General features: G+C 43.7%; 1 protein-coding gene across 4 annotated transcripts in view; it reads left to right on the forward strand.

The window, feature by feature from the left end:
* The window catches only part of LOC102930544 (ABC-type organic anion transporter ABCA8), a 60,964-nt gene extending 42,927 nt beyond the window's left edge, over positions 1 to 18,037 (forward strand). For all 4 annotated transcript variants that reach the window (XM_027817450.3, XM_037914196.2, XM_037914197.2 and 1 more), the window contains 13 exons: positions 1,308 to 1,391; positions 2,113 to 2,204; positions 2,349 to 2,469; positions 4,156 to 4,273; positions 5,096 to 5,187; positions 6,715 to 6,893; positions 7,827 to 7,902; positions 9,055 to 9,149; positions 10,231 to 10,350; positions 11,037 to 11,177; positions 13,121 to 13,200; positions 15,199 to 15,254; positions 16,073 to 18,037. In XM_027817450.3, the coding sequence (XP_027673251.2) occupies positions 1,308 to 1,391; positions 2,113 to 2,204; positions 2,349 to 2,469; positions 4,156 to 4,273; positions 5,096 to 5,187; positions 6,715 to 6,893; positions 7,827 to 7,902; positions 9,055 to 9,149; positions 10,231 to 10,350; positions 11,037 to 11,177; positions 13,121 to 13,200; positions 15,199 to 15,254; positions 16,073 to 16,171 (1,353 nt within the window). In that variant the 3' untranslated portion in view covers positions 16,172 to 18,037. The remainder of the gene's footprint in view (positions 1 to 1,307; positions 1,392 to 2,112; positions 2,205 to 2,348; positions 2,470 to 4,155; positions 4,274 to 5,095; positions 5,188 to 6,714; positions 6,894 to 7,826; positions 7,903 to 9,054; positions 9,150 to 10,230; positions 10,351 to 11,036; positions 11,178 to 13,120; positions 13,201 to 15,198; positions 15,255 to 16,072) is intronic.
* Positions 18,038 to 27,934: the final 9,897 nt, after the last annotated feature.

Consider the following 27,934-nt stretch of genomic DNA (forward strand, 5'->3'; position numbering starts at 1 on the left):
AATTCTCAGCTGTATTGCACTGTGAAATGCCACTTTGCATCTACAGAAAACTACCGGCATGACCAAGTATTGATCCAAATAGCCTATGATGGATGCAGTACTGCAGCTATTCACTGAGAAGATGGAACCAAATATGCAGGCCAAATCCTAAGCGGTGCTGAGCCTCTTTAATTCCCCTTGACTGCAGTGGGAATTTGCAGATGCTCAGCCTCTCTTCGGAATTGGCTCTGTGGTAGTATTTTGTATCTATGAGCACTCTCCCCGTATGTAAGCCCTATGCCAAAGACTGTAGTGGACTGGTGAAAGTGTGGTGCAGAGGAAACAAGGAGATGAAGCCAAGGAGGCAGCTGTCTAAGGAGCTGCACAGGTTGTTTTACAAGGGGTCAATATGGAAGTGGAGTACGTGAGGGACTGTAATGAGAGGAAGGGAGAGAGCCGAAATCAATCTGGAAGAGGAAGATGAATGGGGAGGAGTCAGGGAGGCAGTAGGTCACATCTACCTAGAGAAGAATGAGGCAGGAGGAGAAGTGAGATTGGAGAAGGGTTGAAAATAGCGGGAGAGGAGAAATCTAGCAGCCCTATGATGGTTCTTTGGAAATGACACGGGGCAAGGGCTGTGGGAAGAGTGCCACCATTAGAGGGCAGCCTCAGATAGAGATGGAGGGAGGTAAAGGAACTGTGGATGGTGGGCATTCCAGAGAAATCAGGAGAGAGGATAAGCTGGGGTGGGGGGGGAAGTTAGAGGTGAAGACACTGGCAGAGTGGATGGAGGTGATGGCAGCGAATGGTGGGGATGAAGGGAAAAGCCAGGATTGCCGGATGCAAGAAAAAGAAGGCAAAGGAGCAGTGGAAGGTAGGATGAGGGTCTAGTGGGGGTAAGAAAAGGTAGGAGATGGATGTGGGAGGAAGAAGGGAGAACATAAAGGTGGTGGGAGGAAAACAGGAAGCAAGGAGGGCAAGATAGAAGAGAAGATGGAGGATGTGGTGGAAGCGGGAGGCTCAGGGATGCATCACCTTGATCTCTCATTGAGTTATAGGAGTGAGTCCAATCATGCCAAACCAATGAAGTGCTGAGTAATTGTGCGGCCAAATGATAAACTGTAAAGCCCCTTTGAAACAGAGGTCTAGGAAGGTCCCGTACACTCTCTCTAACGATACCATAAGCATTGCGGAGAGCTCATATGTGTTTAAACTCAGAGGGATAAATTCCATCTTATCTTACATTCAAAGGATGTAGGCTTTCACTTTTACGCTACGCTGGAAATTGTTGCTGTTTCTAATCTGTAAATTGCTTTATCCTTATGCAGGTGTCTTCAGACCATTTATTTGACCCCTGGGAAGGTGATCAAGAAATGATGCTGAGCAGAGGCCACTTGCTTGTTAGCCTGGCAGTAAGAACAAATTTCCATTTCCAAGATGATGTGAAGTTTTCCCGTTTTCAATGACCTCCTCTTGCTGAATGGAGTTTCGTTGCAGAAAATTTCTCACACTGCTGCTCTGAGATTTTAAAAAAAGAAAAGAAAAGATCCTCTGCCCAATCCTGTGATGTGCTAAGCCCTTTCAACCCCCCATTGACTTCAGGGGGAATTGAGAGGGCTCAACATCTCACTGGTAAAGAGGGGCCATCGATTCCAGCTACCTGAGGGGGGGCAGTACAAGTGTTACCTTCACGGCATTTTTCTCATGTGGGCGTGAGTACCCTTGTGCATCTGCCACTCCCTGAAGGCTCTCCCCACACTCCTGCATCATAGCATCCTCCTCCTTCCTTCTTCCCCCCACTCTCTCAATTTCTCCATCCTTGGTAGAACTGATTTCACCTCCCAAGCGAGCGCCTTAACCACTGAGCTATAATCCATCCTCACACTCTCTCTGGCAAGACAACAGAGTCAATGTCAGAGCCAATATTAGAGCTGGGTTGTTCCTGCTCTCAGTCCTAGGCCATGCCTCTGTCTTTTTTTGCACTCCGTTTATCTTCACATGGGATGCTAAAATCTGAAATTTGAAAAGAAGTATTTGGGTAAAATCCCTGGCTCCGCTGAAGTAAATCGGAGTTTCGCCATTGACATCAATGGATCCAGGCATTTCACCCATTGTCTTTTGCTTATTTTCCAGCCATACCTGCACTGTATTATTTTTATTTTCATTCTGCGATGTCTGGAGTGGAAATACGGAAGAAAAACTACGAGAGAGGATCCAATCTTCAGGTCTGTGCAAAACAGAATCTATACAAATTGAATTGAGCCTTGGGCTGAATAGATCAGGTGTTCATGACACAGGAGCTACGTGTGGAAATCTGCCTCTGTACCATATGCTTCAAGAACACTGAGTTTGGTTTCTTTTCTCTGTAGAATTTCTCCAAGGAAAGAGATCTTCCGCCAAAACCCTGAAGAGTCTGAAGGAGAAGATGAAGATGTTCAAGCTGAAAGAATGAGATCCAGGAGCGTGATGACCTGTCAGAACCAGGAAGAGGTAAAAATGAATAAGGAGAATGTGCATCCAACACGAAATCATAGAATCATAGAAATGTAGGACTGGTAGGGACCTCAATAGGTCATCTAGTCTGTGCTCAAGGTAGGATTGTGTAATAACTAGACTATTCCGGACAGGGGTTTGTCTAACCTGTTCTTTAAAACCTCCAATGACAGAGATTCCACAGCCTCCCTAGGCAATTTGTTCCAGTGCTTAACTACCCTGACACTTACGAAGTTCTTCCTAATGTCCAACCTAAATAATGACAATACATTATTTGGGTAGAGGCACGCTGCACATCTCCCCACATTACCCTGCCAATTGCTATCAAACCTGATATCAAATGGAATTAGATGGGTGTTTAATCTCTGGCGGTCCTTCATCTCTCTGTTAAGATTGCCAATATTAAAGCAAAGAGTAATGATTGGCTGTGTGATATAGACACCTGAATACTAGGGACCACGTTCTGATTTCATTTATGCTGGTGGCTCTTTTAAATTTTATAGACTTCTGTAATAAAACATTTGCTGATGTAGTTGTAAACTACAGCGTAATGCATAGCAGTTAGCCTGACTTTAAATCTGGTTAATCTTCACCAGGCCTTCATTCTGATCCACGAAAGGCACAGTGCAGTTAAATGCTAGCTCTTTATATATTTCATTTTGCAGTAAAACCATCCATTTCTGCATTATGCTTATGCTATGTGAGTCTTCCCTGTCTTCACCCTAGAGCCAGAGCACAAGGGAGCTGCTTAATCTTACTCAAGACTTTTTATGCAAAAATACCTCCTGGTCATGGGGAAAACACAAGCTAAAGAGAGTTTCTCACATATTACCTATTTTCCTCTGGCTGATGTCACTGGCAGGGAGAAGAGATGGTGGGTCCATCCTACTGCCAGACAGGAAGAGCAGGGCAGCCTGTGAATTGGCAGAGTCTGGGCGGTGCCTCAAGATGCTTTGTGCTTAAAGCTGGCCCTGGACACTGGAAAACATTTAACAGGCTCTTGGTGTCACAAGCAGAGCTAGTCGGGAAATGGGATTTTTTGCAGAAAAATTCAACTTTTTGTCAAACAACAGTTTTCATCCAAAAAACAAAAATTATTTGGTTTCCAGTTTTCCAATGAAAAACTGAAAATATTCAAGGAAATCAGGCACTTTCTATGAACGTTTTAATTTATCTGAAAGCCCAACTTGCCATCGAAAAGAAGTTTAGATGGAAAATTTTCAACCATCCGTAGTCACAAGCAGCGCTGCCTGGAAAAGGGGATCCCTTACCAAGAAAAAATTTGAATTTCTGCCAGAAAATCATTCCAGCAGAAAATTCCTGAGTGGCGCTCGTGACAAGTGATGTCCATAAATGATTTTTCAGTAATAAGGCCACCAACCACAGAAGCCTCAGAAACACCCAACTTTTTCTTACCATGTGCATTTTCAGAGCTGGGTGTTGAGTCATAGATAGCTGCTTCTCAAATTGTGCTTAATAAATCCACAAGTCCACATAGTTAACAATAGTCAACTAGAAATTTTAAAATGTCAGCAGAGGAAGGAAGTGAGGAGGGTTTGTGATACCAAATGAATTCTAAGGAACAGTTTTCTTGATCATCTTTCATTCATTTCTCAGATTGGGCCATATCTGCTACAGCCATATATTTTATCAAAGTGATGGTGGTTTGCTTTTGTTCCATAGAGACCAATCCTTAGCGTCAACAGTCTACGCAAGGAATACAAAGACAAGAAGGCCAGCTCCATTTTTAAGAAAAGGAAGAAAGTCGCCACAAGAAATGTCTCCTTTTGCGTTAAAAAAGGTCAGAACAAACAAGTATATCACTAGAGGTTTTTAAAACAATGTTATGCATTTTGTTTAATAGAATATTTAGAGCTTGTGAAAGTTACTGGATTAACATCACTGGTGACTGAAGTCTTCTATTTATCACAAGCACCAAGCATGACAAATCAAGTAATTTTGGGTAGGGGCTTGTTGCAAGTGTCCTCGCATTACCTGGCTAATTTTTGTCAAACCTAACCTATGGAATTAGATGGGTGTGTAATCTCTGGCGGTCCTCCATCTCTCTGTTAAGATTGCCAATATTTATGGAAATAGTAATGGTTGATTTTGTGATATAGACACCTCAATACTAGAGGCCATATTCTGATTTCATTTATGCTGGTGAGTCTTTTAAATTTTGTAGACTTCTCCAGACATATGCAGGTGTAACTGTGACTGGAATCTGATCATAGGGATTTGACTGGCCCTATCAGAGGAGTTTACAATGGCCACTGAACAAGCATCAGATGGTAGAGAACTTCAGTCCCTACCAACCCAGGTGGAATTTAAATCAGTGACCCGGGAATGCTTCTCTATCTCATCACCAGTTCAGAGATTTGAGTACATATTTGTACCGCCAGCACAAATGGCAGACCATCAAGTGGATCAGTTTCAGGAAACATAAAAGCCTTCTACACGATATTCCAAACCATTTGCATGAGGCACTAGTCCAGTAGAGAAAAATAGCTGCAACTCGTTGCAAAAATGTTAGATTTCCCTGGTTCTGCCCCCTCTCTTTTGTAGTGACGTACAGTTGCTAGCCGTTCCAGTAGATGGTACTCATCTGTCCCTTTTATTCTAGGTGAGGTTTTCGGACTACTTGGACCCAATGGGGCTGGCAAAAGCACAACTCTAAAGGTGATCATTGGAGACACGTCCCTAACTGCTGGACAGGTAGGAGAAACCTGGGAAAGAGGAGAAGGAGAATTGTCTATTCTGAATGCTAACTGAAAGCTGAAAACTCCAGGGTTATATCCTGGTCCTATTGAAATCAATGGCAGCAGATTGATTAACTTCAACAGGTATATCTACACTGCATCTAGAAGCAAGCCTTCCAGCCCACGCCCACAGACTTACGCTTGCGGGACTCAGGCTAGAGCACTAAAAGAAGCCGGGAGGTTGCCTGAGTTCCAGCCTGAGCCGCAACATCAAAATAACATCTACACAGCTATTGTTAGCATGCTAGCGTGAGCCCTGATAACACAAGTCTGTGGACCCAGTTGGGAAGCTTGCTTCCAGATGCAATGTACACATACTCAGCTGGGCCAGGATTTCACCCTAAGAGTTTGAAACGTACAATAAACAACAATAAGTTTGCAGTAATGACATCAAAGCCGTGCAGCCTTAGTTTCCAAACATTGTCTTACACAGTGGGAAAAGCTTGACTTGTTGGATTTGGGCGCTGCAGCCTAATTGCTACAGTTCTGAGATGTATTCATTTGTGTTTAATCATTTTTGTTGCTCTTCTCTGGACTTTCTCCAATTTGTCCACTTCCTGTACCTGATAATGCAGAACAATCTGAGTCAACAGTGTAACACTGTTGCAAAAAAAGCAAACATCTTTTTGGGATGTATTAGCAGGAATGTTGTAAGCAAGACTTGAGAAGTAATTTTTCCACTCTACTCCGTGCTGATTAGGGCTCAACTGCAGTATTGTGTCCAGTTCTGGGCACCACATTTCAGGAAAGATGTGGACAAATGAGAGAAAGTCCAGAGAAGAGCAACAAAAATGATTAAAGGTCTAGAAAACGTGACCTATGAAGGAAGATTGAAAAATTTGGGTTTGTTTAGTCTGGAGAAGAGAAGACTGAGAGGGGACATAACAGTTTTCAAGTACATAAAAGGTTGTTACAAGGAGGAGGGAGAAAAATTGTTCCCCTTAACCTCTGAGAATAGGACAAGAAACAGCTAAAATTGCAGCAAGGGAGGTTTAGGTTGGACATTAGGAAAAACTTCCTAACTGTCAGGGTGGTCAAGCACTGGAATAAATTGTCTAGGGAGGTTGTGGAATCTCCATCATTGGAGATTTTTAAGAGCAGGTTGGACAAACACCTGTCAGGAATTGTCTAGATAATACTTAATCCTGCCATGAGTGCAGGGAACTGGATTAGATGACCTCTCGAGGTCCCTTTCATGAACATGGTAAATAATTCCTTCCTATTAGTTTACCCCTAATCTTATAGCCCCATTCCTTTCACTCCTTCCCCACAGCATTACAAAAAGGAGACTGCATTTTACCTCTTTTCCCTGTTTCCCTTTGACTGTGCTGAAGTAGTGGGGCCATATTAGAGCTGAAACCTGCAGAGCCCTCAGCTGGGCCCTTGGTGAGGTCTGCAGGATTCCATGTTGAAGAAGAGTTTTTAAAAAGTGTGAAGAAACACTTCTACCTCTGAGCCCAAAATAAGCTGATTGTTTGTGCAGGTGGTGATGAAGGGGGCAGATGCAGCTGCTTCTCAACCAGAAGAGGACACAACTGACTTCCTAGGGTACTGCCCTCAGGAGAACCCTCTCTGGCCAAATCTTACTGTTCAGGAACATCTGGAAGTTTATGCTGCTGTGAAAGGGATGAGGAAAGAAGATGCTGCTGTTACTATCAAACGGTACAGAAATAAAATGCTTCCAGCCTCCATGGCAGGTGGAGGGATGTACATTGTGTTCAATTACCGTTAGCGACCTCTGCGCCCATCTTGTCTAAAGCTGTTTCTGGTTCAGCTTCTTTATCACATTCGTGTACCTATGACATAGAAGAAAAGGTGGAGCTCTTTTCCCCCTTGCTCAGGTTAAATGACATGAAAGCAGGGAACGTTTAAAAAAATGCCTGTAAGGCATTTCATTGGACACACAGGGCCCAGCTGGGAAAGCTGGAGTTTGCCTGGTCACTTGTCTTTTGGCCATTGGAATGGGAACTACTAGTGTGAAAAACGGCAAAAATATTTGTGTATTTAGCAAAAAATGGAGAGGTTTTCTAATGACTACACAGGAAAATAAGAATTTCAGGGGGTTTCACATTTTAGAATTTCAAGGTTTTGAAATTTCATAGTGAAAAATCGGGAAGGTGGTTGTTGTTTTTTTTAACTAGTATCAGTTTGTTATTGTTGTTATAAGTTGTTATTACTATTGTTATTATTTGTACTATAGGAGGGTCCAGGAACCCCAGGAGCAGGGCTTGCTAGTGCTGTAGAGTATACACAGCATGTATTTTAATTTCCAAGACACACCAAGCGTCTGTGACAAATAGGGAACACAAGAGGAAGGATAGCTGGGTGGGTGGTTTTGAGCCAATTATATTTTAATAAATAAACATGCTAAAAAGTAAATGGGTGACTGAGAACGTCATTGTTGTTGGAGAAGATTGGGCAGGGAGCCAGAGGATGGAGTGATGATGGTTTGTGAGATCACAAGGGTGGCTGTAGAAATGATTATGATGTAACAGACAGAGGGGTTCAAGGCTAGGAAGGAGCAGGTCTCCCCTCAGGTGGCTCCATAGGGAGAGACATGCCTGATAGGTTCATTTCACTTTTTCTCCCCACCAGGGTAGTGAATGCTCTGAAACTTCAGGAGCATCTTCAAAAACCAGCCAAGAAACTACCGGCAGGAATAAGCAGAAAGGTGTGGATTTTGTTCTCTCTGTGATTTATGTTCTAAAACCCATCACTTCCTAGTTGCTGTTTCCACCTGGGCCCTCCTGAAGAGTTCAGAAGGAAGACTTCAAGCTGTCTTTTCAGGAAGTTTGGGGATCTTTTTTCCTGCAAATGCTTTTGGCTTTGTGGGTATTAAGCCAGTGCTATTGGGTGCCATCTAGAGGACACAAAAGGCAAATATTTTGCACTCTGTAAGTAGAGTTGTCATCTCAGAGGTTCAAAAAACTGTGGCATCTGGAATGATCCCAAGCCTATAAAACTGCACAGCTGGCAATGTGTACAGATTTCCCAGGAGAGCTATCTCAAAAAAGGGATGATCCTGGGAAAACCTGGACAGGTAGCAACCCTATCTATAAGGCAGGGATAAATCAGCCCTGGCAAGGATGGTTCAGTAGTGTCTAGAGAAGGGGATGAACCGTTCCAGGAAGATCCCTCTCAATCATTCTTTATTTTGGAATGGCAAGTGAAAAGGCCTGAGCTGCCTCAAGTGGTATTTTTGTGCATTGCTCTATAGCTGGTGCGTCCCTGCCCTGGATTTCTAATTAAAGACGGACCTGAGCCCAAAACTCTGGATCTAAACTTCTCTAGAGTTCAGGGGCATTTGAGGTTGAGGTTTTGGATCAGCCCAGTAGAGAGAGAGGGACCATTCATGCAGTTTGGAACTGGATCTGAAGTTCTCCAAAGACCAGGGGTATGAAAAGGAGTGAATTCACACCCTTCTCTGGAACATCTTGGAAAAGGAGAAAGAAATGTTACACATTGTTTCTTTAGCAGACAGCGGGTCACACCTTACTGTGCAGTGTCAGAATCACTGGAGAAGCCTGAGTAGATGGTGAAGATGTCGTGGGTGAGAGAAGCCCCCTCAGCATGTGTCACTGACATGCCTGACCTGTTCATTCCCTGCAGATTCAGTCAAAGCTTGCTTTCTTCATACCAGTTACACTCACCACATGTTGACAGTCCCTCAAAGTGCATGCCACATTATAAAAAAGGGGGTGCCTGCATTAAACCACCTGAGCCGTTCTGGCTATGACTGTGCTGAGTGAAGGCAGTTACTACCACTGAGACCAGTGCATGCAGTGAAGGGAAAAGCCACTGACTTTGTGATCTCCCTCATCAGGTATGCTTTGCACTGAGCATGCTGGGCAAGCCCATGCTGGTGCTTTTGGACGAACTGTCGACTGGAATGGACCCCACGGGGCAACATCATGTGCGGTGAGTGAGGCTAACTGTCCAGAAGGCAGCATGGAAGCCAGCTGTTCGAATGCTCCTTGGGCTTGTTAGAGAGACAAAGTGGGTGAGGTAATGTCTTTGATTGGACCAACTGCTGTTGGTGAGAGGGACCAGCTTTCGAGGCTCAGGGAAGGAGAAGGCCTCATGGAGGTTCATAGCAGAGGAGAGGACCCCCTACTACACTTGTTTTGGGGTGCAGCCTGCACAGCAAGCGGCATGTAGTTTTGGGGGGCATGTCAGGTGTGTGATGTGCCCTGGGAGGATTTGAAGCACAGCAGCCTTTGTATTCCCGGCACTCAGGTTTTGCAATGTTGCCTGACCTCTTAGTGAGCCATGCAAGTGAGCGAAGCTCTTTTGACAGAATCCAGCCCTGTGGTAGCAGGAGAGAGGCTGTCCAGACTTAGTTACTCCTAGGCTGCTCTCTCTGATTCACACTCATAAAATAATCTGACATCCAAAGGGCCGGGCCCTTGCTTTCAGAACAAACCGTAGGAACCTTTTTGTCGTTATTTCAATCCTTGCGCTGTAGCAGAACATTACTTGTAGGGGGATGAGCAAACCCAACAAGGAGCACTTCAATTCTAAAGGTTTAGGTTCCTTGTTAGTGTGACCTTCTACCCTTCCCCCACCTGGACTCCCACCTGATTTGCCTGTGATTTGCCTGATTTGCCTGTGAAAATATCAGTGATCGTTTTCTAAGCACAAAATAGACCATACCAGCCTCAGTCTCTTTGCTTTCTCAGATACCCTCAAGCTGCAATTATGTTCCTAACCCTCCTTCTCTTCTTTCACTGTGTCCTTCCTCCCCCCTCCCCCACCTGTCTTTCCTCACTGCAAGTCATCCCTAGCTCTCCACCCCAATGGCCTTGAACTTTGAAGGTTCACTGATCATGCAAGTTCTGCTATTTTGGTTAGCTTATTAGTTTCTCCTTTCATTATTGTAAAAGGGCAGCTGTAGGAGGAAAGTTACATGTCTCTGCCTTATCTGGAAGTCAGAGCAGCGATGCAGGAAAATACTCACAGGAGTTACACATTGCAAATCAAACGTACTTTTTGGTTGCAGGACAGCTGTTCGTGCTGCATTGAAAAATAAGAAACAAGGAGTCATCTTGACAACCCATTACATACAAGAGGCTGAGTCATTGTGTGACCGAGTGGCCATCATGGTGTCTGGAAAGCTTCGGTAAGCAGCAGCAGACACATTAGAGAAATATAAGGGCATGTCTACACTTACCTCCGGAGCAATCGATCCAGCGGGGGTCAATTTATCGCGTCTAGTGAAGACACGATAAATCAACCACCGAGCGCTTTCCCGTCGACTCCGGTACTCCCGCGGAGCGAGAAGCATAGGTGGAGTCAATGGGGGAGCGTCAGCAGTCAACCTACTGCAGTGAAGACACCGCGATGAGTAGATCTAAATACATTGACTTCAGCTACATTATTCACGTAGCTGAAGTTGCGTAACTTAGATCGATTCCCCCGCCCCTCCCAGCAGTGTAGACCAGGCCTAAGTGTCAAAAATTAATATAGCTTTGGATTAAAAAAAAATTCAGGGACCAGCATTAAATATATATTGTCAAAATTCAGTTGCAAAGCTGTTGTTAAGTGCTTGCACATTGCCAGTTTATTTTGCCAAGAGATACTGCTCCTTCCAAGGAATACTGTTGCTTAAACACAAAGTAAATGTATTCCCTTGGAAGACAGATAGACTTAGGAAGAATCTGAGCTAATATCAATCCTTCCCCTAGAGAACTAATAGAAAAACTAATGAATTGAACCACTTTCTTCACATCATGTGGTTGCAATTACTAAAAGAGAGTAGTGAGAACCATTGATGAGTGTTTCACTTTGTGCTTCTCTCCTCTGCAGCTGTATCGGGTCCATTCAGTACCTGAAAAGCAAGTTTGGCAAAGGTTACTTGCTGGAAATTAAAGTGAAGGCCCCAGAACAAGTTGATCTCATCCATGCAGAGATTACACGAATCTTCCCACTTGCAGCACGTCAGGAACGGTAACTTAAAAGAATGCTGGAGCTTTATTGACAATGCAAATGCTTCTGTGTGCAGGGTTACATAGTGGGCTTGGATACTATTTGAATTTGCGTGCAATTGGCACAACAGTGGGTTAACTTAGAGATCTGAGTTTGTGTGTGAGGTGTATGAATTCCAGCATCCACAAAGCCATGGAGACGGTAGGACACCAACTGAGCCCATCTACAACATCTCCTGCTCACCAGTCCAGAATATGGCTTCAAAGAGTGGCAATTGGTTATAACAATAGGCCCAGGAAGATTATTAAAAAGGATGAGTATTAATTATCATCAGGGTCAGAGGAAACAGTAATGAAGTTAGTATGTCCAATTTAGTATGCACACCTTATGATGGAACATATGTCTTGGGTCACTCATGGAGGGAGAGGGAATACCACACTGAAAGCTGGACAGCACATAAACTTTCGTAAGAAAGACTAATGTTTTAAAAAGGTACATTTAGAAATTGTTCTACCAAACAATTTTGATCAGTTTGGGAATATTTTCCAAGCTGATGTCCATTATTTTAACTTTTTTCTAAATATCCCATTTAGGGGTTTTACCATACTAGTAAAATAAAAAAGATGAACTCTCCAGGGAACCAACCGTCTTTCTCTTAGTGGGACTCTTGTAAAATCATTCAATGTTTAGAGTCTTCCTCTATGTGACTCCAATGCAAAAAAACCTAGCTTCCTAATATTTCTCTTCTGAATCCACTGATATGAATTTGAATAAGGATACAAGTTCCATGACAAAGTAATTTTACTATGAGTGGACAAGTGCTTTCAATACCCCAGCTTCTCTTTTATGCATAACCACCCACAAATTATTTTTATGATGTTGCGTTAATATCCTAATATATTAGGTGCTATATCGCAACATACAGTCCCAACCCCAAAGAGCTAAGAATCTGAATAACAAAAACAGATGAAGGGTAAAGGAAAGGGATATGCCATACAAGCTGAGTAGAAAGGCTGATGACTGGTATGTGTGTTCACAGGAGAGAACCCCATTTCCCATAGTTATATATTTTAAGATCAGAAAGAACCATTATGATCATCTAGAGTGGAATCCTGGACCATTTGAAGTCATTGGCAAAACTCCCATTGACTTAGGGCTTGTCTACACTACCGCATGGGGTCGATCTAAGATACGCAACTTCGCGTAGCTGAGGTCGACGTACTTAGTTCTACTTCCCGCGGTGTCTTCGCTGCGGTAAGTCAACAACTGACGCTTTCCCGTCGACTCCACTTTCGCTTCTTTTTCTGGTGGAGTACTGGAGTTGACGAGAGAGCGCTCAGTGGTCGATTTATCAAGTCTATACTAGACACGATAAATTGACCCCTGCTGGATCGATTGCTGCCCGCCAATCCGGCGGGTAGTGTAGAGAAGCCCTTAGTCTGAGCTCCTGCATAATACAGGAAATAAAATTCCTACCATTGATTCCTATATCAATCTTGTTACTCCTGGCTGAGCTAGAGCATAACTTTTAGAAAAACATCCAGTCTTGATTTAACGATTTCAGGAGAGGACGACGAATCCATGGCATCACTAGGTAAGTTTTTCCAGTGGTTAATTACCCTCTTCACCACAAGAGTGCACCTTATTTCTACTTTGAATGTGTCTAGCTTCACCTTTCAGCCACCGGAATGTGGTGTTATAGGGGCCGGAACTAGGGGTGCGGTGGATGCTGCAGCGCACCCTCGCTTGAAGTGGTTTCCATTATATACAGGGTTTACAGTTTGATTCAATGGCTCTCAGCATCCCCACTATACAAATTGTTCCAGCACCACTGTTATGCTTTTGTCTGCTAGATTAAAGAGCCGTTTGCCATCAGAAATCTTCTCTCGGCGCATGTACGTATAGACTGTGATCCAATCATTGCTTAAACGTTCTGGTCACCTTCTGCACATTTCTTCTCTCAGGTATCCCTCTTTGATGGTCTATAAGATACCAATGGAAAATGTACAGTCTCTGTCCCAGGCCTTTTTCAATTTGGAGGCAGGTAAGAGGGGTGTTGTCAAATGTTGGAATCTCTGTAATACAGCCGCATTTTAAGCTAGATATTTTTTCTGTCAAAAAAGCTTGGGCCAGATCCTCTGTGGGCGTAAATAGGCCTAGCTGCATTAAAGTCTCTGGAGCTATGGCAGTTTACACCGAGCTGAGGTTCTGGCCCTGTGAACTACAACTTTGGGGCCTGTTGAGCAGTCCTGTGGATGCTCTAAAATGGCTGCTTCTGACAGTGCAGGAGGGGTGCCTCTGGAAGGCAGGCCTTATTGGAAGGATGTCAGAGCATCAGACATCAGCTCTGATCACCCGACATTATGATCGTCTTCCTAAAAAGATTGATATTCAAAGATGCTAGTTTCTAGAATGGTGAGATCTCTATACTGGTGGTCCATGTGTTACAGGCAGGACACCTGGAGTAAATTTTCAAAAGCACCTAAGTCCCATTGACTTTCAATAACAGTTGGTAGCCTAAGTCCGTCTATCTATGTGTCCCTCTCTCTTTAAAAGGGAACTTAGCTTCCTGGGAAATGTTACCCTTAGCTCTCCCCTCCAAAGGTTTCAGAGTGCCCTCTCCCTGCTTAGTCCATACGTACAGGAGAACTTGAGAGTGAATCCTACAGATAGCAAAATTTGGAGGTAAAATTCTGGGTCCACTGAAGACAATGGAAGTTTTGCCATTGACTTCAATGGGGCCAGGATTTCACCCTGAGTGTTTCCAGCAGGACTGATCAAAAAATGTACATCAATTTTTTTTTAACAGAAAGTATCTGCTTTCCTCAATTTCTAATTTTTTTTTCATCAGAATACCAACACCCCCCCCCTCACCCACCTAAATAAGGCAGTTTTGGCCTAAAGTTTTACAGATTGGGCTAAAAAGAAATTCACCAAAATGTCAACATTTTCTGCTGAAATATTTTTACCAAAATGTAAAAAGAAATCATTCTCATCTCAGTTTTTTGCAGAGGAAAAATATTTCTGATCGGTTTATTTCCAGTGTAACTTTGCATTGTATATAATAGAATCATAGAAATGTAGGACTTTGACAGGTCTCTAGTCCAGTCCCTTGCATTGAGGAAGGACTAAGTATTATCTAGACCAGGCCTGACAGGTGTTTGTCTAACCTGTTCTAAAAAACCTCCAATGATCAAGATTCCACAACCTCCCAAGGTAATTTGTTCCAATGCTTAACTACCCTGACAGTTACCTAAATCTCTCTTGTTGCAGTTTAAGCCCATTACTTCTTATCCTGTCCTCAGTGGATAAGGAGAACAATTTATCACCTTCCTCTTTATAACAACTTTTTACGTACTTGAAGACTGATCATTTCCCTCCTCTGTCTTCTCTTCTCCAGACTAAACTAACCCAGCGTTTTCAATTTTTCCTCCTAGGTCATGTTTTCTAGACCTTTAATCATTTTTATTGTCCTCTGGACTTACTCCAGTTTGTCCAGATCTTTACCAAACTAGGGTGCCCAGAACTGGACACAGTATTCCAGTTGAAGCCTAATCAGTGCTGAGTAGTACTATCTTGTGCTCGTTGACTGTCAAGACCTCGTCCAAAATTAAACTGTATTGTGTAACCAGGGCTGGCCATAGATTGTTTTGTAACTCTGTGAGATGTCAGATGTGCAGGGCCCATAAAGGACTTCAGCCACAAACACTGAATTGTGAGCCTCAAGATTCTGGGCACCACTGGGGAAACTTACAGGAATTTGAGGGGACTTGCAATGTGGTGAGGAGCACTCATGACTGGCCAAATAGGGAAGCAGCTGTCCCCATCCATTGTTACATACAGTCAGAGATGGTGTCTTTGCAACGTGGATGTCTTCAGGCTATTGGGAGCACTTCTAGACAGTTGCTTGCACAGCTGTGTTCTCTGCACCTGTCTGAGGAGAACTAAACAAAAAGGACTCACCATACATTTGAAGAATCGTTATTTAAAGTCATAAAATATATTTGGGGGAGATTTCTAATGTGTTTTCATTTCTGTCCAGCTAAACGTACCTTCGACCTGGAGGAGTACAGCCTTTCTCAGTGCACTTTGGAACAGGTACAGTGTGCTGTTTATAATATTTCTGAGACAGAAGCAAGAAAATATGTGTAAAAATGAGCATATTTAACCTGGTAACCAACATATTTTAAAGAATGTCCATGTGGGGATCAGTCCAAATAATAATGATCCCTAGCTCTTACTCCACACTTTTCATCAGGACATTTAAAAGTGATTTACAAAGGAGGCCAGCATCATTATTCTCATTTTACAGATGGGGAAACTGAGGCACAGAGCGATGAGGTGATTTGCCCAAGGTCACCCAGCAAACCAGAACCAGGGCCAAAAATTGAAGCCAGGTCTCCTGAGTCCCCATCCAGTGCCCTGTGCACTAGGAACACTGCCTCCTAAATGAGAGGTGTTCTCAATAAGTGGTATAAAGGTTGTCATCTCAGCATTGTCTATGCTGTGTACCTGTCAGAAGCACAGAACAATAATTATTGCAATGCCTTATGATTTGATATGGAATTTCTATTCAGATGCAAATGACACCTATGTACAAGCATTCAAAACCATGGTTATTTCAAAACAGTGGTTATCAGTGAGTTTGCTCAGTTGTAACTGATGTTAGAATTTGGTCCTGTGTTGGTTTTTCTTCCCCACTTAACAGAATTATGTCATCCTCTGATAGCTCACATCTCATTGGGTTAGAGTACAGAAACAATTTCTCATGCCATGTCTCTCTCTTCATTGCAACCTCTTTTTGTGCCTTTTGGATTGTTGGATAAATACATCTAAATCTAAAACAAAATTGTTTGAGCTCTTTGTTTCCAATCCTGGGAATTAATTAGACCCTTCCTTTAACTTTCACATTCCAGGTGTTCTTAGAGCTTTCAAGAGAGCAGGAGAAAGAGGATTTTGATATGAATCTGGATAGTACAGCAGAATGGAAACTCCTTCAGCAGGATGATAACTAAAGCTCTGCACCACAGTCCTATATCTCTGCTACAAACAATATCTGCATGTACAATTACATACTATGTTATATCCAGTACTCACATTGTATTATGGTAATGTCAAGAGAGGAAAGTTCAGCCAGTCATCATGAAAACTATTTTTTGATTAATTACATTTGGCTATGGCTACATTTCCTTTTGGAGCAAAGAATATGTTCTGAGACACATGGGACTGCATTAGAAAGTTGGCCAAGGACCAAAAATAGGGTTGGTCGCCAATAACAGAAGATGAGGGAGCTCACGGGCAAAATCAGTCCAATTTCAATACATCTCCAGTTGCAAATACGAGAAAAGCAGAACAGAATCTTAAAAAGCCATCTGCTCAGAAATTTGAACTGAGATCCCTTTTGTCACACAAATCATACAAAACACATTACAGAGTTTTCAATTAAATACTGGTGGTGAAGTGACGACATGCATAAACCTGTCAGCAGGGATTCATGTATTACAGGGATGAACAATGTACAGGTGGTTGGATATACTGGGCCTGATTTTGCTTTCTTAGTAGATGGATTATGATTTTAGTCCTCTGGCTGCAGCTGAGTTATTTAGATTTGCATCAGTGAGACTGATAATCTCTGTCTCTTTCTGTAAGTGTCCTGAGTTTTTTCAGCTTCCCCTCACCTTATGGATAGAGGGATCTCTCAACAATGGAGCAACACACTTAACAGTATAGCAATAGTGTCATTTCTGTCGGTGAGCCGAAGTGCTTATATGGGACTAGAATCAACAATCTTCTGCTGCGGAGATGTGATTGCTATTAACTGAGTCTGATGCTTTTACACTGTTATCAGCAATTTGCCAGAGTGATCTCATTATTGGAGTATTCTTTATATTATTGGACCTTCAGGTTACTTGCTATGAGACATGTTAAATATATGAAGAAGAAAAACGTTCTCCTCTCGGATGTTAACGGTAGTACTATTTTGCTGTTCCTTTACATGCCAAAAGGACATCAGTAGAAGAACAGAGCTGATGTCAGAGAGAGATTCTGTCTCTTCAGCATTATTTGTAGGAGACAAAGCCAATGACAAAAAATTAGAAAGCAATGCAATACTACTGGTAGTTCTTGTGTATGAGTCATTGATAAAGTACAAACTCCAACTTTACATGGTTTACAGGTTTAGTGAATAAAATCCTAATAGCTGTATGCATCACCTGGAATTGCTACATGTCAGGGACTTTCTAGATTTCTCACTACTGCTGGAACCTTAAATAGCTGCAGCCAGAAACACCATCCTCCATCAGTACCTAGCAACAGCTCCTTTGAATCATGACACATATGTGGCCTCTAAGCTTGACTGTTGCAATGGACTGAACCCGCTAAGCAGAGTGACATTGTGACCCCCAAACCAGTGCGCGCGCTCGAAGTGCGCTGGTGGCAGTAACTAATACACCTCAGTCCGCCAAGGGGTGGAGTGGAGGGGCAAGGTTGCGGAAGATTGGCGAGGAGCTAAGGGGTGGACTGAGTATGTGATTGGATGTAAGCGGAGGATGCAGGCAGTTTCAATGAACTTGGTCCAACAGACCCTGCCAAAAGACATTGTAGCATAGCTCAGTATATTTTTGCCTGTAAATAAGTCAGTTTATGTAATAAGCATAAATCATATATATAAGAATGTAACCAGCTGTTGACCCCATGTAACCCTGAGATAAGCGCGGAGAATATAGGGCCGCAGAGGACTCCCCCCTGGTGGAGTCCTGCCTGGTCAGCTGTCCCGAATGGCCAGAGTCCCCTGCAGCCCTTCCGCGCGTCCTAGGGGCTCCCCGCACAGATTGGAGCTTAAGTTTTTCCTTCCTTCAATAAAGCATAGTTGACTATTCTTAGACCTGAGTGTCCTCCTTTCACTGGTATCTTCCCCCCCCCCAGCCCTTGCTGGCACACGTCGTGTCATCGCCCAGGTGCTTCAGACGCTAGCTACACTCTGAACATTGAGTCATGCACAAGGACCTCGTATTGGTTTTCAGACCTGCTTCACACATGCTCCTTCTCATTCCGCAATGACTAACTCCCTCAACAGAGAAACACGGTGGGTGAGGAGAGTCGGAGTGAGCTCAAAAGCCTGATTCTCTCACCAGCAGAAGTTGGTCTAATAAAAGCTATTACCTCACCCACCTTGTCTCTCGAATATCCTGGGACCAACCTGGCTACAGCGCCACTGCATCCCTCAACAGATAAATTCCATGGGAGTGATGGAATTCTCTACATCAGATCGGCATGTGGTTTAAGATACACATTTTTAAGAGAACTACAACTCATGACAACTCATCTACTTGTCTTCAGTCATCAAGTACTCCTGTTGTGCATTACCCAGCATTAATGCCTAATACCAGCATGTCTAGATGACAGATTCTGGGGAAAAAATTCATATATTATCTCTCTTGTTGTATATAAAAGAAACTCTGGTATTGATCTGTAATTATGTATGGCTCACTAAGATGCTAAATGTTCACCTTTCCTCTTTGGACTAGTGATTATATGATATTGAAACAATAGCTGAGATGACAAAGTACTCAAAGAAACCTGTTAAAGGTACTCAGACATGGCATGATACAGTAGTCTACTCATTAAATCTCACTAAAGGTAAAGTACCAGATGACAGGATGCTGGATGCAGAAGTGATCTCAATACATACAGGAAAAGTTTTAAAAACCCCAAACATCCATCAGAGAAATAACAACATCAATTCTAACAATTGAACATGGTTAGAATGTGCTGCTCAGATGCTTGGTTGTGGGAGAAAACATGGGGTTACTTCCCACATCCCACTGGTTCTGATCTCACACAGATCCCACAACCAGCAATGCCTGTGACCTACTGTATTCCGAACAGTGATGAAATGCAGAGTTGAGCTCTTGGGCAGAGAGTAGCAGGGCAAAAAAACCTCTCCCTGTTTAAAAACAAACCAACCAACCAACCAACCAACTACTGCGGGTTTTTTAGGCAGAAAAAAAGTAAAAACAAAAACACAGTTTTACTTCAATGGAAGATAATCGTATTCAGTTAGGCTGGGATTCTCATAAGTGCCTAAGGGAGTTAGCAAAAAAAACGAGGAGTACTTGTGGCACCTTAGAGACTAATAAATTTATTTAGTCTCTAAGGTGCCACAAGTACTCCTCGTTTTGTTCTGTTTTTTGCTGATACAGACTAACACGGGTACCACTCTGAAACCTGTCACTAAGGGAGTTAGGTGCCCAGGACCCATTGATTTTCAGTGGTACTTGTGCTTGTACATCTCTTGGGCACTTTGACAGTCCCACCCTTAAAGCTGAGCCTTGTAGGAAGCCTTAACATAAATATTTGGGGTGAAATCCTGGAAATTATAGTTTTGCCATTGACTTTAATGAGGCCAGGATTTCATCCATCATTTTAAAGATTTGACGACACCTCTCACCGAAAGTTTTCCACAAAAGTTGCTCCTATGGGTTTCTCAGCCAGAATACTTTGTAGCAAGTACATGGCTGCCTAGCAAACTGCAGTGTTTCAGCTCCTCCATCCCCCAAGCACTAATTCTTCTTACAAGATGATGGGGGGTTTTGCCAGTGCAAATTTGAGAAGGTGGCTCTCTTGATAGGGAGAACAGCAGCAGTGCTTGTTAGAGTGTCAAGCAAAACCCTTCATTGCAATAACAAGGAATACAAGGAGGCATCCCCTTCAGGTTCCCGTGGTTTGTGATCTCTGGAATTCCTTTAACTGGAAGCACTCCTACAAGTTTCCCTAAAACCGTCTAGTCCAAGGGGTCTCACACTGTGGATTGGGACCCCAAAGTGGGTCATGATCCTGTTTTTTAACGGGGTCACCAGGACTGGCATTAGACTTGCTGAGGCTCAGGGCCAACGCAGAAGCCCAAGCCCCACCGCCTGGGGCCAAAGCCAAAGTTTGAGAGCTTCAGCCCCGGGCAGTGGGGCTCAGGCTTCGGCTTCAGCCCTGGGCGATGAAGATCAGGTTACAGGCCCCCACCCAGGGCAGTGGGGCTTGGGCTTTGTTTCCCTGGGATCGTGCAGTAATTTTTGTTGTCAGAAGTGGGTCACGGTGCAATGAAGTTTGAGAACCCCGGGAAGGGGCCAGACCAGGTGAGTGAGCTAATATTTTTTCATGGAACCAACTTCTGTTGGCGAGACAGACAAGTTTCTGAGCTTACACAGAGCGCTTCGTCACCTGGACCACGTTTCCTGTCGGCATTAACAACCTAACGCAAGTTTCCAGGAGATGGTCTCGCAGTTTGCCAATAAGGTGGCTTTTTGGTGTGTCATATGCAGCTGGGACCCTGGAAATAAACAACAGAAATTTGGTTGGGGGATTTGTGGGGGTTTAGTTGTGCCTGAAGCTTTGGGTTTCTAAACTTTTGGGTTTTATTTCTGATTTTTGTTTCTTTGCGCCCCCGCCTTTTTTTTAACAGTATTGCTTTTCTTTTCCTCAACCCCTCTTCCCTCCCTGTCATCCTCCAGTCTGTTTTGGGTTTGTAAAAAGAAGAGACTCCTTTAGTTGTTGGAACAGCATATTTTATTTATAATTCTCCCATGCAGTTCCACTCCAAAATTGGCTGTCTACTCCTGTTAATAACCTATTGCTCTCCAAACAGCCAAAGCCTGTTTTCTCAGGTCCATACAGTACAACACCAAAGCAACATAACTAGGTACGTCTTACTGTTTCAACCTGCCTCTAGGGTTCTATTGTTTCTTTGGTCTGCACGTCCAAGACAACAAACGGCCTTTCCCATCTAACTTTTCGTACTGCATGCAACTGGCCATGGTTCCTCCTTAGTTCTGAGTCAGCATCTGAAAAAGTTCAACAGGGACCGAGATTCTGTAAACCTTAACAGGGCATCAAATGGAATTCGTTCAATCAAAGCAGCCAAATCCTCAGCCACCTGTCACACCCGCTGTGTGGCAGCTGGACAATGCAGATCAAGAACAAGCTCAATATTACGGTGAAAGACAGAGAAATATGTTTTCTACTGATGAGAAGGTTCTACACCTTTGGAACTAGAAAATCCAGCTGAATGCGTCGCTACCCAATTCCTGATACAGAGCATTGCACCAGCGTGACTAACATAAAAAGGAACTGGAATCTGCTGTCTTTAAAACTGTAAAAATAGCTTGTGCTTTTGCTTCAAAAAAAGTACCTATTCTTTTAAAAAAAGAAAGGAAAATAAAATGTCTGGAAGGCAATGAGTTATTCCCTGTCCTTTACAGCTGGGAATTGCTCAGCTCCAGATTATCTTCACAGGGGCAGCTTGTTTCTGCATTTTCCTGAGCAGATTTTGTGTGTTAATCAGAAGTGCACTGCTTAAGAGACATCTGACCCTTCAGTGAGATGACTTCCCTCATTGGGAATCATAAATAGAAATGAGGCCCCTGTTTCCAAGTTTGCAAACCACTTCATGTGCCCTGCAGCGTGTCTCAGCCTCTGCACTGCTGGAGTTAGAGAAGTTTCTGAGATGACAGAGAACTGGGAGCCAAAGCTTTTCTTTTAATTTTGCATTGACTGGCAGGTTTCATTGATTCTGCCTGTGCACCCTAAGCTGCTTTAAGTGGAGATGGAGATTTGGCTGTGCTATTCTTGTAAAAGGCAATGAGGGGGAACAAAGAAAAAATACCACGTAACCACTCAGAAAACATACCCATGTGCGCCGGACTGTCCTTCTGGGCTTACCTGAAATGCTCTCAGGGTTACCCACTGTTTGGGATTGTTTGTCGGGGATGGTTATTCACACTCGGGGATGGTAGCAATCAGCTCTTCAGTGTCTTAACACTATAATATTTTATTGCCAGCTACTGTAATAATGAAGTATAAGGGTCTGATCCTTGTACTTGTGATGGAGTGATTCTTCCACCTACTGAAGTAGAAGGAAAGGCTCCCACTGACTTCAATGGGCAAGAGAGCCTTAGCTGTACACTGCAGTTTTGAGTCTATGTAATCGGGGCCATACATACTAGCCAGCGCATAACAAACGGGAGGGCTATACAGATATCTGAAGGGACGCACGCCTTTGGCTATGGAAGAGTCTTGTATTCGTAAAGGAAAAAAGAACTTTCAAGCCAAATGGAATAAGGAAAAAATCCCACTGAATCTCATATGTGAAGGGGGATGGGAGATACAAAAAGCAGCCAGCTGCCTCCACACATGGAGTCAGGGGAGCGAAGGAAAAATATCAAGAAACCCCAGCAGGGAGCACTCAGATGGTCTAATCCAGCCAGTTTAAAAGATTTAGGAAGATCAAAAAGGAAAAGCAAACTTTAAAACCTTGGCTAATCAGAACAGACGCTTCCACCTGCTGGGGAATAGGGCAGGCACAGCTGTGTTACTCTGTACTGAGGGCCTATGTTACAAAGGGTTGTGTGTTTCCTGTCCCTTTTTGCTGGTAGGTGGTCAGATTACCCACTGTCTGGGCTGGCATATTTGGACAGGGTTGAAATATTCTTATAAACTAACTATAAAAATCTGTCCATTTCACCTTCCTCCAAATTTCTATCCATTGTTCTCTCAGCAAGCGCTCAATAATATTTCTAGGTGGAAGAATAGCGCCATCACAAAGCCTTTGCTTACCCAGAGAAAAGAGATCGACTAAGAGACTTATCCAGGGTCACACAGGGACTCTGCAGCAGAGCAGACAATTCTCTGATCTCCCGAGTCCCAGACAAGCTCTGTAACTTACCCTGGATCACCCTTCCCTTCCATTATAGTCAAATAGCCAAGTATTCATTCAGAGATGTGCTAGGCAATGCACAAGTCGCATGTTCGGTCATGGTTGGCAACAGCTACTGTAACAAAGGCTGCAGCTCAGAGACGTAAAGGTCCAACTTGGATTTCACATTACACTGCTTAGCACTTGCACCATTGCTTCATCCACCCGCAAAGCACCCTCTGCTTCCAACTGATGTTCAGTTAGGAAAGATGCCCACTGACTTCAATGGGGGTTGGATCAGGTCGGGTTGGAGGCATTCAGATCCTATAGTGATGGAGTCTATACATTCAAGAACCTCGGTAGAGAAGTCCCAACAGTCTTTCAGCGCCAGGGTGGCCTGTACCCTTTCACAGCACCTATATTAACCGTACAGCGCCTGGTTTTCTGCAAGGCCTAGATTCGGCCTCCACACATGTCCATGCACAGAGCCCTGAGAAGGGAACCTAACGAGAAAGCCCAGCGGACAGCACTCAGGTATTCCAATCCAGCCAGTTTAAAAGCATTAGGCAGAGAAAAGAGGCGAAGCAGGGATTGCCTGCATCCACCGGTGCTCAGGTCCCACTGTGGTGTGCCATAGAGGTGATAGGCGCACAATCCTTTTGGATAAATAGGTTCCCACCTGTTGTTTTTTTATGACCTGTGTTCGTGTGTGATAGACTCTCCTACCATTCCACCCCTGCCAATGGGCAAATGCGCTGACGTCTGTGAGGACAAAGATGCACCATCACAAGCAGAGGCTACCTTTTGAAAATCATACCCACAATAGCTTCCATGTTGCCTAGAATATAAATTTATGAACCTCAGGCATTTAAGCATGATTTAATTATAATGCAATAACTTATATAATCTCTCTTTTCCCTTCTCCTTAAGCTTTCTCTCTGCCTCCAGCTGGGAAAACGATCCTCCTTCCCTATCTGAAGAAAAGATGTTGCTGGTTTTGGCTGTTCTCTCAATTGCCAAGACTCTTCCGGCGAGACACTTTTTTCATCTGCTGAGCTGGTTTAGGAATGCTTTAGGAATGCTCGCTAGAGTTTAGGGGGAACAATGCAAAGAAGAAAATATACCTTTTGCTGCTTTGATTTGTAAACTAATTCAGGCCCTGAAATGGCTGACTTTTTTGCCATTTAAAATATGATCAAAGGCTCCTGCCAACACACAGCTACAATATAATGGGACAGGCTCATTTGATGTGTCGCTATGCCACGGCCCCCCAGCTGCGGAGCTGCTGCTCTGCTTCCAGAATTGATTTCCTCTGTCAGTCCAAGCAGTCGGAGAAGCAGAATTGAATTATAATGAGTGAATGGCTGCCCAGCATCTGCTTTGCCTTATTTATCCGATGCTTGAAGACCATCTTTCTGCTGGGGAGTGGGACCCCCCCATGTGGTCAGCTACAGTACATTGGAATGGGCAGCATTTGGCTCAATGGGTGTTTTGACAAATCTATTGATTTGTGGCAGCTGTTTTCATTCTTATTTAACCTTCACAAACTGGCTGTAGAGAGATGCTCCCCACCAGTCCTATTCCTTCCAGCTCTGCCATTGGGGGATTTTACACGACTCGTGTAGTAGGTGTATGTGAACAGATAATTGGCTATTCTTTTTCAGGGCACACCTGTATAAAATGCTTCCTGACTCCTGAGCAGCTTGATATGGGTTCCACTCATGCTGTCCTAGAGAAAGCAGATCATGAGTTTACTTTAACTTTGACCTTGGTCACTGTTTTCCTTGAACAAAGAGAACATGGCAATATAGTCCCTAGTGCGGGCTCACCAACGGTCTTGTGACAAAATGTGGTGAACTGGGCTGCCCTTGGGTAACTGGACCTACTTTCATGCAGTATGGTGTTTGATAGGCAGGATGGTCTTGTGGATTAAAGAGAGGCCCAGGGTCTATCTCCAGCTCTGCCACGGACTTCCTAAGGGACCTTGAACAAATCACTTAATCTCCCAGTACCTCATAGACTTGAAGGTCAGAAGGGACCATCTTGATCGTCTAGTTTGACCTCCTGCACATTGCAGACCACAGAAGCTCACCCACCCACTCCTATAATCTCACCTTCCTTCTTTATACTGTGCAAATAAGACTTCGGTCGCTCATAAGGTATTGTGAGATTAGGGGTACAGGTTTGCGATTGGGGTTAGGGTTGCAAGGCTTAACTCATCAACGGTTCTGAAGTGCTTTGAAATCCTCATCAATAGAAAGCATTAATTTTTTCTATTCATTTCAGAGTTGCTTAGCTATCACTAATATTATACAAAGAAGGGTTATCTTGGAAGATGGTCCGGCTGGGTGTTTTACAGGGGCACATAAAATGATTAAGAAAGCCACATTATAGTCATAACGTTTTGTTCACATCCCCTTCATTCACCCTCCCTCCTGCCCATTCTTGCCATTCATCCTCTTGATGCCTCTCTAAGTTTGCAACTGGATGGAGTGTTGCAGAAAAAAAGAAATTTAGGAAGTTCATAACTGAGAAAGTGGGTGAATAGGAACCTCTCAGTGTGTCTAATTCATAGTATCTTCTGGGCTGAGCATCCATCAGCCTCCGGGCAAGACTCCATAATAGAGCTTTGCCCTTTTAATCCTCAGCCCCATCTAACAGCTCCAAAATCTTGGGACATCCTATCTGGAGGGGATTACATTAATGTGAACTAGAAACCTTTTAGTTTGCATCCGGAGCATCCACAGGGGGTGAGTTACAGAGCAATTGCCCTGCTTGCTACTGCCTAACAGTTGCCCTGGCTTTTATATGCAGAAAAACAGTTCTTATGGCACTGGTGGGCCGGGGAGTTTTTATAGCATGTTGGGGGTGGGCTCAGAAAGAGAGAGGTTGAGAACCCCTGGTGTAGACAAACCCTATGCTGCAGAACTGAACTGGCTGGTATCTCCTAATGTTGTAAATGTTCTGTCATCAAGTCACCTACCCAGCCTGCCATGAACGTGTGTTTGGACTTTGTTTTTCAGACAGCCTGAAGAGTGACACACCACCTTTGAGCTTCACTCCAGGGAAGAAAATCTTAAGGTAAACCAACCTGATTCTCTTCTCATTTTGTACCAGGTTTACCTTGATGTACCTCCATGGGCCTTCTGAGAGGGATCCCTGTCCTGCTTGTTTGGTGGAATTTACATCTGGCTGTTTCTTTTAAGATCATGCTTGTTTGGTGTAACGTTCTGCCATGCAATGGAAAATGAATGTTAATAATTAGCAAATGTCTGCAGCTGGTCTTTTATTTTTTTAAGGATGAATTTAATGCTAAATAGGCCACTCTGCAGACCTAAATCCTTTATTTATTCACATAACAGGTGCAGTAGCCAAACTTGTCCAACACAACTCTACAAAAAACTCTTCAAAAACAGACTCCAAGGAGAGACTGCTGAATTGGAATTAATTTGCAAACTGGATACAATTAACTTAGGCTTGAATAAAGACTGGGAGTGGATGGGTCATTACACAAAGTAAAACTATTTCCCCATGTTTATCCCCCACCCCCCACTGTTCCTCAGAAGTTCTTGTCAACTGCTGGAAATGGCCCACCTTGATTATCACTACAAAAAGCTTCCCCCTCCCTCCCCCCCTCCCCAGCTCTCCTGCTGGTAATAGCTCACCTTAAGTGATCACTCTCGTTACTTGGAGTGTATGGTAATACCCATTGTTTCATGTTCTCTGTGTATATAAATCTCCCCACTGTATTTTCCACTGAATGCATCCGATGAAGTGAGCTGTAGCTCACGAAAGCTTATGCTCAAATAAATTGGTTAGTCTCTGAGGTGCCACAAGTACTCCTTTTCTTTTTGCGAATACAGACTAGCACGGCTGCTACTCTGAAACTCTGCTAATGTACCTCCAGCCAGGGCTGGATTGTTTGATGGAGGCCCAGGGCTGTTATAGTTTTGGGGACCCTCTTTGCATATTCAATTTCTTCCCTTTACTGTTTACCGCCATCCATGGGGGATGCCAAACACTCTATTGTTAAAATGACCTTGATTATTTCAGATCTGGTTTTTCAGTGTGATATACGGCCCTAGTGTAAAGAGAAATGGAAGTTAAAGTGAACAAAACCATTTTTATTTTGGCACATAACTGGTCGTAATACACACAGTGATGCTATGGCTTTCCTCACCTACCGCTGTCATTTTCAATTACATTTTCTGGCAGACCGGCTAAGGCAAGGGACAAATGTTGGCAGCCAAAGGGTGTTTTTAAGGGCCGAAGGGCACTTCAAATGTTTGCTCTCAAGTGAGCCTGCCATCGGCCAGGGATGGCAAACTTTCCTGAGTGGTGTGCCAGTTCATAGTTATTAATCTCGCAATAAAAGATTGAAGTGTGCCAGTAGACAATATTCCAACAAAATCTTGCAAATGACTGAGTGCATGCACTGCTATTAAAGCAATATGCTATCAATATTAATTCAATTAAAACTATGGAACTAAAATTAGAAGTTAAACTCACGAGAAATGAACGGACATCTAATTTCCCTTTCTTACTGCCTGAAATGTTGACACTCACCTCGCATGTTGTTTTTTGTTTCATGTCTTTTGTTGTTGTTGTTTTTTAGGGGAAAAGTGCTGAACAGTACGCAACCCTGCTAACTAACGAAAGCACGGCATTTACTGATTGCTTTACAGTATCTGATTAGGTGCCTGATTAAAGGGGTACCACTGTAAGTCTGCATCTATCAATATAGTCCAATGTGTTTAAATGTAAAGTGTCTACATTAAATACGTGGCATGATAGTAAACAGGGAAAATAAACTGAAGGCCATCTGCCTAGCCTCATCAATTCAACCCCCCCCAGACTCCAACAGTTCTGCCTCTAGCCCCCCATGTGCTCATCCCCCCCATCAGTTCTGCCCTGTACCCCCCATCTGCCAGTCCCCCATCAGTTCTGCCTCAAGCTCCCAGCCCCCTCCCACCCATCAGCTGTGGCCTCACCAGCCTTCCTTCTGCTCATGTAGCTCTTCATCCCCCCCGGCCCCTTCCTTCCCCTTCCAGGCAGGAGATGGCAGCTCCAGGGGTCCTTCACCCCTCTCTCCTTT

The sequence above is a fragment of the Chelonia mydas genome, chromosome 14, assembly GCF_015237465.2.
Source record: "Chelonia mydas isolate rCheMyd1 chromosome 14, rCheMyd1.pri.v2, whole genome shotgun sequence".
NCBI lineage: Eukaryota > Metazoa > Chordata > Testudines > Cheloniidae > Chelonia > Chelonia mydas.